At 50.8% G+C, this 12,800-nt stretch overlaps 1 protein-coding gene across 1 annotated transcript in view; it reads left to right on the forward strand.

Moving 5' to 3' along the window:
* Nucleotides 1-2,286: 2,286 nt before the first annotated feature.
* The window catches only part of GALNT10 (polypeptide N-acetylgalactosaminyltransferase 10), a 177,469-nt gene continuing 166,955 nt past the window's right edge, over nt 2,287-12,800 (forward strand). Inside the window, exon 1 of the mRNA XM_019750401.2 lies at nt 2,287-2,591. Within this exon, the coding sequence (XP_019605960.2) occupies nt 2,433-2,591 (159 nt within the window). The 5' untranslated portion in view covers nt 2,287-2,432. The remainder of the gene's footprint in view (nt 2,592-12,800) is intronic.

Consider the following 12,800-nt stretch of genomic DNA (forward strand, 5'->3'; position numbering starts at 1 on the left):
GAACAATGGTTTCCAGGGTTTGAGAGGAGCGGGGAATGGAGAGTTAGGGTTTAATGTGTATAGTTTTAGTTTGGGATGATTAAAAAAGTTCTGGAGATGGATAGTGATGATAGTTTGCATAACAGTGTAAGTGTAGTTAATGCCACTGAATGGTTAAAATCGTAAATTTTATATTATTTTTACCACAATAAAAAAATATTTTTAAAAAGGCATAGGGCTAGGATCTAGGGATAGAAGAGGGGGCAGTCTAGGCAGAAGTGCAAAGGGCTGGTGGCAGGAATGTACCTGGTGTGCGCTGATGAACAGCAAGAAGGCCAATGGGCTGGGGAATAATGAAGAAAATAAAGGGTGAGGGCCATTCATGTATGACCTTGTAGGATCTTGTGGTTCTTTATAGAAATCCAGTGAGAGTTTGGAAGCCACTGGAGAGATTTAACCAGAGGGGTGAGGTTATCTGGCCTTTGTTAAAACAAGATCATTCTGGCTTCCACTTTCTTTAATCTGAATTTCATCCGCAAATAAAGATAAGAACAATATTTACCTCACCTGGGGACAGAGCATTAAAAGAGGTAATGTATGCCAAGGGTTTAACATGGGGTCTGACGTGAAGTAAGCATTCAATTAAAGGTAAGCATTGCTGTGACGGAAATCCAAAGAAAGACAGCAGCCCTCTGAGGAGTTTTGGAAGACTTCATGGAGAAGGTGGCAGTTCAACTAGACATCGAAGGATGAACACGGTTTCCACCGACATGGATGGGCAAGAGGGGAGGGCTTTCTGGGTGGAAGGAACTACATCTTCAAGGAAAACAGGGAGCAATCAGGCAGGGCAGAGAGGAGAGAATGTTTGATCAGCTCTGGCAGGTCACAATGAGTGTGGACTCTAAGCCTAAGTGATGGGAGCTTTGAAGGTTTTGTAGCAGAGGTCGAGATCTATGAATTTTGATTTCAGAAAACTGAATCCCCATAGCTCTGCCTGGAGCTGGAAGAACTGGAAGGCAGGAGTCCTTAGGACACTGGTCCAAGTCTGGGGGCGGCGAGGCACAAGGGTCGGCGACTGAAGATGGAGAGGATCAAGAGGACGTGTGGGCGGTGGGGGTAAGAGGAAGACAACCAAGAGGACTTGTCGTCCCTCGGCATCAGAGAGGAAGCAATTACGTGAAGAGCTGTGAAGAGCCACAGGCATCAGGACCCAGCTCCTCAGCCCTCTGCAGCGCCCAGACAGCCCGACCTCCTCAGAGCCCTCGCCACGGTAACAGACACATCCCCTCGGTTACAGACACATCCCCTCGTCTAATGAGATGACGTGTTTGTTTCAGCTCCCAGACATCAGGGATCGCGTCTGTTTTCATTCCATCCAGGTGCCTGGCACAGTGTCAGGTACACAACAGGCGTTCGCTAATAGTTTGAATAGCTAACTGGAGACAGAAACCGACAAGAGGTTTCAAGAAAGGGCTCTGTGAGGTGAGTGCCTAGAAGCACACGTGGGACTGGAGGGCATTCCAACTCCAAGGAGGTTGGACTTGCGTGAGAAAAGGTCCTGCAGAGAGGCTCCTCCGGTCTTTTCCCCGCCGGTTTGCAGGGACAACAGACGGGTGGCAGGAGGGTACAGCACGACACAGTTTACAGAAGGCGTTGACACCTAACGCCAGGAACTCCGAAAGGAAGAAAACGAGGGCCCGCCGGCAGAACAGTGCACGTGGAGCACAGCTGTGGCCCCATTTCACACCTGGGAATACCGAGGCCCCAGGGTCACAGTAGGTCCGCAGGTCCTCGGAACCGAGCAGAGTTGGGTGGGAAGCTACAGCTCTGAGGGCTGCAGACGCGGAGCGTCCGGCCTGGCACCAGAACTATTTGCACATCCCCGGGGAGCTCGCAAACTGTCCACTGGAGTCCAGGGCACAGGTTGTCGGCGGGGCTTTGGAGTTCCCGGCGCGATCCAGCGCGCGAAGACGCACCGGTGACCACCCCGCGCCGGTTAGCATCCAACTCGCCAACTCCCGGACTTTCGCAAAGCTCCCGCGGGCGGGGCAGCCGCGAAGGAGCGGGCCGCACCATCGCGGCCCGAGAGGGGGAAGCGGTCCGCACCCGGCCGCTGCCGCGCCCACGAGCACCAGGAAGAGCCGCGAGAAGGCTGCGACTCGCGGAGCACAGCGCGCGGCAGCGGATCCGCAGGAGGGCGGCGCGGGGCGCGCGGCTCGGCGCGGCTCAGGGGCGGTGGGGGCGACAGCGGTACCCCCCGTGGCGGCAGTGCGGTGGCCGAGCCCGGCTCCCCGGCTGGCGAGCGGCGGAAGTGCCGCGGAGTTGGAGCGGGGCCGGCACCGCGGCCGCTTCTCGTCGCGGAGCTGCTGCCGCCGCCGGGCGGACGGGCGGACGCGCGGAGCTGGGGGCGGCGCGGCGAACCCGGCGGGACGCGGCGGGGCTGACCGGCCCCGATGAGGCGGAAGGAGAAGCGGCTTCTGCAGGCGGTGGCGCTGGTGCTGGCGGCCCTGGTCCTTCTGCCCAACGTGGGGCTCTGGGCGCTGTACCGCGAACGGCAGCCCGACGGCACCCCTGGGGGATCCGGGGTGGCGGTGCCCCCTGCGGCCGGACTGGTGAGTCCCCCAGTTGTCTTGGGGTTGCTAACACTCTCCCAAAATTCACTTCTAGCTTTCAGTTCTTTTCTCCGCCTTTCCGTCTGCCTCCTAAGACTCAGCGCAGGAGACTACTGTTCTTCCCATTTTGGGGATGGGAAATTGAGGCTCAGAGTAGGACAGGGGCTTGTCCAGGGACCCACCTCTGTCAGAGACAGTACTAGAACTAGAACCCAGGACTCCTGATGCCCAGTCTGGAGGGCTGTTTCTTACCGTAGGTTACCTTCCTCCTTTCTGTCCATGTCTGGTCTCCCTTCACCCCTTCCACCATCTCTTTTGGAGGACCCTGTCTATATGCCTGTATCCCACGATAATTCTTTTGGAGATGGCTGGTTCTTCTGTTTGGTGTCCAGGTCTTTTCTGCTGTTCCCTCCACCTGCTCATCCCGGTGTTCTCTACTCAGATCAGCCCCTTCCCTGTTTTTCCGTCTGCCCAAATAGACACCTGGGCCTCCCTCCTCTCTGCATTTGTTCACCCTCCCTTCTTTCTAGCCTTATTTCTTTCCCAGATCCTGTGGGCTCCTGGGAGGATGCAAAGATCATGCTCTCCTTGGAGCATCAGGCCTTGGAGGTGGGGAAGGTGGTGAACTCCTCGTCCTTGAGGGTCCTGTTGCCTTTGACCTTCTGGGAGTCCAGAAGTGGGGGCTCTGGTGGAGGGACTGCCCCAAATTTCCTAGAGGCTGTTTGTGCCCAGTGCTCTGAGGATGGGACAGCATATGCCTTCCCTGGCCCTTCTCAAAGTACCTATAACCCCTCTGAACTTGTCCAGTATAATTAGATGTGGTGTTTCTTGCAGCAAAGACTGGGATCTTAATTGTTTCTGCCTCCTCTGAACTCACGTGTGTGTGTGTGTGTGTGTGTGTGTGTGTGACACATACATACAGACTGATGGCAGGAGCTCTGACAGATCACTCCTACCCTCCCAGCTCATGGCTCAGGAGGTGCCAGTGAGCATATACGTGCTTAAACTGTGTCCATAGTGGGACATTTCAGGTTTTCTTATGGGATTTTCTTGGTTCTTTGGGAAGTGGATACTTTGTACTTCAGGGTCAAATTTGACTAATTGTTGGCAGGACCAGGAAAGAGACTTCTGAGGCTGACGGTTTTCCTTTTCCCAGTATCAAGCTGCTGCTGTCTGGCATCTTGCGCATAGGGAGAGCTCTTTGCGACAGTGTTGACCAATTTTAGTGTAGTCTGTCACACTGGTAATTGTTGCAAACCATCCTGGAGGGCCTGGTTGAACTTTCTGTAGATCTTACTATTTGGAAACTAAGGGTCCTAACTCCCTTCCTAAATCCCCAGTTCAAACCCTGCCAGCCAACTTAGAGCCTTCTCCCTTAAATTCTGTATTCGTGTGGGGTTTTCCTTCATGAAATCTCTTCCTTCTGTTCCCATCCTGTGCCAGCATCAGTGTCAGGAGGTCAAGGTTCTGTCCTCAGCTCTACCAGTAACTTGCTGTGTGTGTCCTTGATCACCTCCCAGCTCCCCCCTCGGAGCCTCCCTTTCTCTATCTGTGAAATGTGGTTATTGGTCCAACTCCACCATTCTGTGATACCAGCAATGAATCAGTGAGGGGTACAATGATCACTTCTTTTTTCTTTCCTGAGGCAGGATCCTCTCGGAGCATCCCTAACTGTGGAGGCTCCATACTGGACACAACCCCAGGTCGAGGGGGAGAGTGTCTTGCCCAAATGCAAACTCCCCTTTGGAATAGCTCTAGCCAGTTCTAAAATAACTTGTGACATTCTGCCTCTGCCTGGAGAAAGCCCTCGTATTTCATTTGCTGTGGATGCCAGAGACGTCCTGATTTTCATTTTCAATAGACCCAGATGTGTAGAGAGAAGGTCAAGGTTAACTGCCAGTTTGGCCTGAGCTTTCAAAGTAAATTATTCACTTGTGCAAGAGGGAATTGATGGAGTAAGGCAGCCTTTTGGGCAGAGAGAGGGGAGCAACAGCTGGGCGCTGCTCGGAGCCCTTAACTGAAATGGACAGATAAGCTTATCTGAGAAGGTTTAGTTCTTGTTCTTATTTTTGCTCTGGAATATCATGAAGAGGAAGAAGAATTGGTGAAGGAGTTTGGGGGTGTTGGTGGGAGGTGCCCACTGGTTATCCTTGCTTTAAAGAAAATCTCTTTGCTTCCTGGGAGCAGCAGAATGGAGCTGTTTCCCCCATGATAAGCTCTTCTAGGTGCTGTAGGATTCTGCATTCATCTGCTGCCTTCCAGGGACACTGCCAAATTTACACACAGCCCCCTATTTGTTTCAGTCTCCTGCAGACGCACAGCACTGGGGTTGCCCCCCCCCCCCATGTTAGAATGGCAGCTAGCCCTGAGGGAAGAGGCTGACTTGTCAGAGGGATGGTGTTCTGTCCCTCACCCCAGTGTCCTGGAATGTGCAGGGAACACGTCTTACTGCTCTCTGGGAAATCTGGCATTGCGAGCACACGGAGCTTCTTCTGACAGGGCTGACCAGTTCTGAGCTCAGCCTGTCACTCTTGTAATTGTTGAGAATTATCCCAGAGCACCTCGTTGATCTTTCCGGTAGAAATAATTGCAGAGGCTCTGGAGGGAAGTCTGACAGGACTTGATCCAGATGAAGAATACATTCTTTGTGGGTTTGAGAGAAGTTTCTCTGAGGGTAACATAACCCACTGTTTGAGCAGTCCTTTAACTCCTTGATTTCTCTATTGGATTGAAGAATACAGAGTTTTAAATTAAGAGCGTTTATCATCGGCTAGAACTTAAGTCTACATAACTGTCATGCTGGCGCATTCTGGGTGTACCTCTGGAGCTGGGGAGGGCAGCTCATTTGTAAAGGGCACATAATGCGTTTAGGATTTCAGCGTTCATCTGGTCAGACAGCTAGCTGCTTTGAAAGCTGCAAAACCAAGCAAGAAAAGCCAGTCTTGAAACCATCTTCGTTTTAATTTGGGGTTCGCTCTCATTCCTCGCCCCCATCTGCTTAACATCTTGGTGTAATTCTATAGTCTGTTTCCTATTTCAGGCTTGGGAACTGGCCATTAAAAACCGATGCTAGGAAATACAACGCAGTCCTTCCCCTTTTCTGAGCCATAATCTCTTGTGAGAAATGACTTCATTGGATAATAGTGACCGGGGAATAGAAATTGGTGGGATAATAGAATACCAATGACTTAATTTTAAAGTATCAAGAGTTTTTCTCATTGTGTCAGAGCTGAACTTTATTCTTTAACATTCAGAAATCAATACTCCCCCTGCCCACCCCCCCGCACCTTTTTTTTTTTCCAGTCTTCTTGGTGGCAGAGCCTTACCAATCAGAAAGTTAAGTACCATAGAAATGTAGCCTTGGAATGATTTCCTTAATTTTCCACAGAGGGGCTGAGATCCTTTAGATGGCTAATCACTTCTGTCTGCATGCTCAGCCGAAATCTGATGCCACAGGGGACGGGTTATAGATTTACCTGAGCAAATCTGGCTCCCTGCATTCTTTCTCTTCTCCTGGCTTTGCAGTCTTTCAGGGAGCCCAGCTGAGGACCGCCTGGGATCAGAGGCCTAGGTTCTAGTTCTCTCTCCTGTCCTAAACTCTCTGTGTCACCTCAGGAAGGTGCTTTACCTTCTCTGGGCCTTGGATTCCTCATCTGGGAGTGAGGGTTTGTATTCAGAAGAGGAGAGATAATTGTCCTCCCCCGCCACTGGCCAGGGCAGACATTGCTAATCAATCTCTTTCCCAGTCAGCTCAGACTGGGTCTCAGACTGTTTCTCAACACGGCTACACAAGTAGCGTTCATGGCATGTTGAAACTCATTTGTGTTATAGGAAATAGATACAGTGTTAGGACTTTTCCAACTCTAACATCCTGGTGTTTTGAAGCGTGTTTTGGAAAGGCTTGGCTAGTACGGTAGCAGTGTGTTTAAACAGGCCTCCGTATCTAACAGGTGATGAGACCACTACTTAGAGATACATTCATACTCTAAAGTCTTCTCTCAGCCTGGTCTAAGGATGTTCAGCCTTTAATCTATTGGCTCCAGTGACACAGTGACAAATAATGGAGTCAGGGTTGAAAAAGCAAAGGCCCACTTAAAAGATAACCATCTAGCTTGCTAATTGTACCTTGTCCACAGTCAGCTCTTACACAGAGATGGCATCAGGATGTCATCACTAAAAAGCCCCTGGAGACAAACTTGGCAGCCAGACGTATGTTTCATGGCAGGTAAATGCTCATGATGGTGTTTGTAGTGGGTTCTGTATTTTACACACATCTGACCCTCTGTATTCTGTATACATGTGTCAGAGCCAGTAAAGGAAGAGCTGATGGGTAAGGCTCTGCCCCCAGGAAGACTGAAATAAGAGTCTTGCTTCTTAGAGAACCACCGTCCTCATGCCCAGTGGAGCGGGGCAAGGAGGTAGCCTGCACCTGCCTGAGTTCCTGTGGCCAAGGGGTATGTCTTGGCCTCCCCTCCGAGAAATGTTTCGAAGTAGGAGCCACATCCTCTTCTGGCACAAAGCATAAGGCTTGTGTTGTGCGTGGAGTCATGCGGGGTCTCTGCTCCCGCTCCCCACATAAGAACGCAGGATGTGGCCAGGCCCAAAAGGAACACCCACGGAGCCATAGGTAGGGGAGTCATCCCATTATGGTCTCACTGGAGGCTGGGTTCACCGGATGTGCGACCTGCTGTCCGCTTTTCTGCCAACCGACCGACGACTCTCCTCCACTCTCCTCAACTCTGCTCCTCGACTCTCCTCCGTAGCCGCAGCAGTTATATTAGTGGCCAGTGGCTCAATGGTTACAGCTGACAGCCAATCAGCCACAGCAGACGGCCATCTACCACCCGAGCCAGCACCCCTCCATATGAGGCCGAGAGCCTGGAAACTGCTCTTTGGGGCTCTGTCCCCACAGCTTGGCACTTGCAAGACAGTCAGAACACGTTTGCTGAATGAGTGCTGTGTGTCAGCAGGGAGGGGGCTTCAGAAGTCATCTGGTCCAAACCCCCTATTTTGTAGGTACAGAAACTAAGGCCCAGGACGGGGAAAATCAGTTCTCAGATGGAGGAATGCAGACCAGAACCCGTCGCTCTCCAACTTCTTGCTCTGTTTTACCACAAATACTTTTTTCCCTCCACATCCTAATATTTGGTCCTTCTCTACCATTATTTCCCTCATGGACCAAGATTGTCACTTCCAGTTTGGGAGGCCAGTACTTATTGAGACCACTTCTCTGCTGGAACTTACCTGGCTTTAAATTCCACCCCACCCCACCCCGAATTTTTATAGTTTACAGCGAGTAAAATGGATTCAATGTTACGGTGGCAAAGGGATCTAGCAGGAGGGTGGAGGGATTCAAAGGACAAATAGCACGAGGCACCTTTACTGCCATCAGTGGCAGATGGAGCTAATCTCGATCTGAGATGGAGCCACCTCAGATTCTGTCAGCTGCAGGTAACGATGAGTGAAGCCATGTGGGCTGAAGTGAGGAAGGGGATACATTCACTCCTGTAATTGCAGTGGACTTCAGGTGTGGTGTGTTCCAGAGGTCCATGTCCTAGGTTGAGCCCTCGTGGTTGAAGCGCTTTCCCACCTCATATCCATGCTCAGATCCTAGAGGAAAGAGTCTGTCTCCTCGATAGCTCCTAAGGAAGAGAGAGGACACTTCTTTTCTGTAAGCCCTCGCAAGCTCGCCTTAGCTATTATTGGCCCAGTTAGGATCTAATGTGCTCTTTGAACCATTCACAGTTTATGCGGATTGGCTTAACCCCCCTGGAACTAGGTGTTGGGTTGGGCCACCCAAATTGTAGAAAGAGCAGGTCACCAGAGAATAAGCTGGGTGCTCCTGTGAGAAGGTGGGGAGATAAAATCTGGGAAGAAGCCACCAAAAGTTCACTGTAGGGTCCTGCTGACGCAGTGTCCCAGGGAGTGGGGCACAGTGTCCCAGGCCGTCACTACCGAGGGGTCAGCCATGGTCCTTGAGATAAAACCCCTTTGCCATCTTCAGTTTTAATCACTGAACCTGCAGTCTGGAGGTCTGATTTTCATCTCAGCTCGGCCACCCCTTGGCTGCGATGATTAGCTCGTGGGCCTCAGTATCCCCCTGAGGACAGCTTGGGTGCAAATGCCTGCCAGCACAGAGGCTTGAGATGAGGAGCCATTGAAAGCTGCCTTTATCTAGTCTTATGAGTGCTGCTGCTGCCTTCCCTTTTCCTTCACAGATGCCCTGAGAACTACCCCCTACCCACACACACACACACACACACACACATTAAAAGTCAATTCATTGAAAGTATCTCTCAAGCTGAAAAAGAACTTCTGTGTCTTTAGCTGCAACTTTTTTTTTTTTCTGCCTCGGCCTCTTAGCTGGAGGAGGCGGAGTGTTCATACTTTGGAAGCTAGAGGAAGCTAAACAATTCTTCTTGCTGGGGTGGGTGGGTGTATATTTATGAGTGTGTAGCTTTCTCTCCATGTGTTTCTCTTCTCTCTCATCTTTGGATGGTTCCTCTGTGCTGCCCTCTGCTGAGTGTGCAGAGGAGAAGGAAGGGGGAAAAGAGGCCTATTTGTTTTCTTCCCTTTGGTTTTAAGAGAATTATGAGTTTCAAATGATGAATTTTTTTTTGCAATGATAATGAAAACCACAGCATAAAATGATACAACTAAGAACAATGATTCTGAGCCTGATAATGTTAATAATAATGATACTACTACTACTAATAGCAGCTACCATTTATTTAGCACTTAGTCTGCTAGGCAATGGATTAAATACGCCCTTACCTGCACATCTTGTCAAATAGTTGCAACTATAAACAGACAGGAAAGAGTGAGGGAGCGAGGCTCCCAGCGGGGCAGCTGCTTGCCCGGGGATGCACAGCGTGTGGTGCTAGAGCTGGTATTTGAGCTTGTGGGTCTCTGACGCAGCACCTCTCAGAACAAAGGACCTGTCTCCCACCCTGCCCCTTTACTCCCTCCTCAGAGGCTGCTGTCGGAGCCCCCCAGTGTCTGAGCAGAGGGGAGAGACCATTGCTCTAACACCAAACCTCTTCAGTAGCCAAAGAGGAGCCCACGGGGTCACTAGGTGGTTATGTAACCTTGAAGAGGAACCTTTGCCCCACCCCTCCTTAAGCACCATCGGCGAACTAACTCCTCAGTCCTGGGCTGAGACACTGGGGCCAGGTAGGGAGGGATGCCTTAATTGCCGTTGTTTGGAAGGTAAGCGATCGGAGCATCCGTGGTTGGCCTAACGGCGTAGGATTCCGAAGTGGAGCAGGGCCAGACAGTCTAACGACTGGGCGTGGGAAAGGGGTGGTGCGTGCACAGGCTGCTCTCCGTGCCCCACTCCATGACTCTGAAATCTGAAGCAATCATTGCAGGGAAGTTCTGTCTTCTTCCCTGGTGGAGAACCCAGATCCTCTGCTTTCTTCTGGGAAGTATTCTTTGCCCCCTCCAGGACGTAGTTGCTCACAGGTTTTAGATGCCCCAAACCTTGGTTTTCTCATCTGCCTACTTAGATCAGAGGCCCTTCCAGGAAGCCATGGCCAGGTGTTTCTTTCTGTTTCTGTCTTCCTACACCTGTCAGTGTGTTCTGTGTGCCTCGGCGGCTCCACACACATTACTCCCTTGTTTCTGACACCCTTCTTCCCTGCCACCTCGCTCCTAAAGCTGACTCACCCCTGCTGGGGCAGCGTGGGGTAGCAAGGGTGAGTTAGGGGGCTCAGAGCCCCTTATGGAAATGTATCATGCATTATAGTAATCATTTTTAATTTCTCCAGACTAGCTGCTCCTGTCTCAGTCGCCCCCTCTTATTTGCCCAAAATATTTGCTGATGACTGAAGAAACAAGCAAGTGAATGAATGATGCGGTTGGTACTCAGTAACTTCTTGCTTAGTGCTGGACGCTTAGCCGTGAGGCATAGTTCTTCTCCAATAGCAGAATCCCTGGGAGCCCGTTAACTTGGCAACTCAGGGCCCATGCCCAAGGAGCATGATTGGACCACTGTGGGGTGGGCCGGGGAACCTTGTATTTAACAAATCCTGTTGAGAATCCATAGGGAACTCTCTTTTCTCCACCCACACCCCCAACATGCCAGCACCCCCAAGAGGCAGACCCCGCCTTCCCCAGGGTCCCACTCCACTCCACTCTCCTGGAGCCCTTTGGGACTTGCCTTTGAACTTCTATTCCTGGGGAGTGCGTTGACCTGCAGTTTCCTGAGTTGCCAACCTGTCGGTAGTGGCACTGTATCAGATGCAAGCGGCTCCGAGGCGGGATCTGAGATCTTAGATCTCTGCTAGGCAGTGCATTTGGAAGAGCCCTTGCTGGACGCTGCAAGGACCGTCAGGCACAGTAATGCTTCCTTTCCCTCTAATGTCTGTGGTCCGTTGCCCTTCCAGGATGGGTGCTCTGCCGTCCTGCTACGGGGGCAAGAATGAGCTGCCTGTAGTGGGGGGGAAGCAGTGGCACTGAACTCAGGGCCTCCCTGGGAAGGGGTGACGTTATGGAGACCCTGAGAACCTCTCCCTTGAGCTAGAGAGAGTGTGGGATTGGGAACCAGGCCCCATGACTCCCAGGTGTACCTCTGCCAATTGCTAGCTGTGTGTCCAACCTCTGGAGCCACAGCTTTCTTCTCCTGAAATGAGCGCTACTTCACAGTGCTGTGGTGCTCATTAAGTTACATGAAAGATTAGAAAACTGAGGTGCAGGCAGGTGACCTATCCTGGGCCACACAGCCAGGAATTCCAGCCCAGGTGTCTCCTCAGAGTGGAGGGCACAGCCCGAGGCTTCCTTCTGCTGCTTCGCTACCCACTGACCCTGTGGCCTTGAGTAAGTCCACCCTCTTCCTGTGGACATGAGAACACAGTGGAAGCTTATCGCTGAGGGCACCAGCCTGCTTCTTGGATTCATTATGTTGGCTCTGGAAAGCTCTTCCCTTACTTGAACGCCCAGGCGGCAGTGCCAGGGCAGATCACAGCTGCCTCATGTGCCGCCCAGCAACCTACCTCGTGGGGCAGCCTCCCAAGAGCCCCGTTCACCAGGGTTGTGTGTTGGGGCGGCTCTCCCTGTGAGTTACAAATGTCAGCCTCCTTGAAAAGGCCGCTGCTGAGCAGAGGAGGTTGGTGGGGCTTCTGGAGAAAGGAGTTTCTTAAAGGGAACAGGTTGGAAACATCTGGAGGGGGAGTGTGTGTGAAAATTACTTCCTGCTGCTAAAGCACATTGTACGTGCTCAACTGAAAAACTGTTATTTTTGCATGTTTCCTCCTGAGCATTGATCACAGTCAGCTGCTGACAGTTAAAATGTGTATGTGTGCGCACACCTATTTGTGAAATAACCATTTCTAAATTTGGCACCGAACTTTAGTGAAAACTTAGTGATTCTGTTCTTGGAGCACCAGGGTCTTATAGCTTGGATTCCCGGTTATTTTATTAATAATAAACCTTAATGGCTGTCTCCGTCAGAGAATTTCTTTATTACTTTATTGGACCTTGACCATGTTTTTTAAAAACCGCATGTGCATACTTTAAGCCTGTGGGCCAGACGTATCCCAGAGATATGTTGGGTGTGGCTCATAGATGGTTGAGGGTCTTTATTTTTAAATGGTAGTAAGTGGTCAGTGTCAGAATTTTGGAATAGTTCACATTAAAAAAATAAAAAATTTATATATATATATATACACACACACACACACACACATATGTGTGTGTGTGTGTGTGTGTGTGTGTGTGTGTGTATATATATATATATATATATATATATATATATAATTACTGTATTTTGAGGAAAAATGAAAAGTCTGGCTTCAGGGCCCAGGTTCCAGTATCACAAGAAGTGGCTATATCTGGGGAGCCGCTGCTCCCTCTAAACAGGCCCAGCTCGCTACCTGGCCATGGCACCTGCCACACTTTGTGGTCTCAAACCTGGGTTCTGCCCCCTTCACGTAACCGGCCTGGCCTCTGGAGACATTTGAGTTTGGCAGCCCTGCTTTATAACCTTCGTCCAGTTGGTTCTCTTTATTTCATGAGGGCTTATGGCCCTCACTGGAGAGATGAGAAAGCCAAGTTTCAAAGAGTGTAAATGATACGACGAGTCACAGAGCCAGTAAGTTGAGGCTAGTTTTTCTGACTGTCAGCCTAATGTACTTTTCAGGGGGCCAAAAAAAGATGGTTACCTGGAAATATAAATGTATAAACCACAGGCTCTTGAACAAACTCACTGGG

This window comes from Rhinolophus sinicus, linkage group LG10, assembly GCF_036562045.2.
Source record: "Rhinolophus sinicus isolate RSC01 linkage group LG10, ASM3656204v1, whole genome shotgun sequence".
NCBI classification, from domain to species: Eukaryota; Metazoa; Chordata; class Mammalia; order Chiroptera; family Rhinolophidae; genus Rhinolophus; species Rhinolophus sinicus.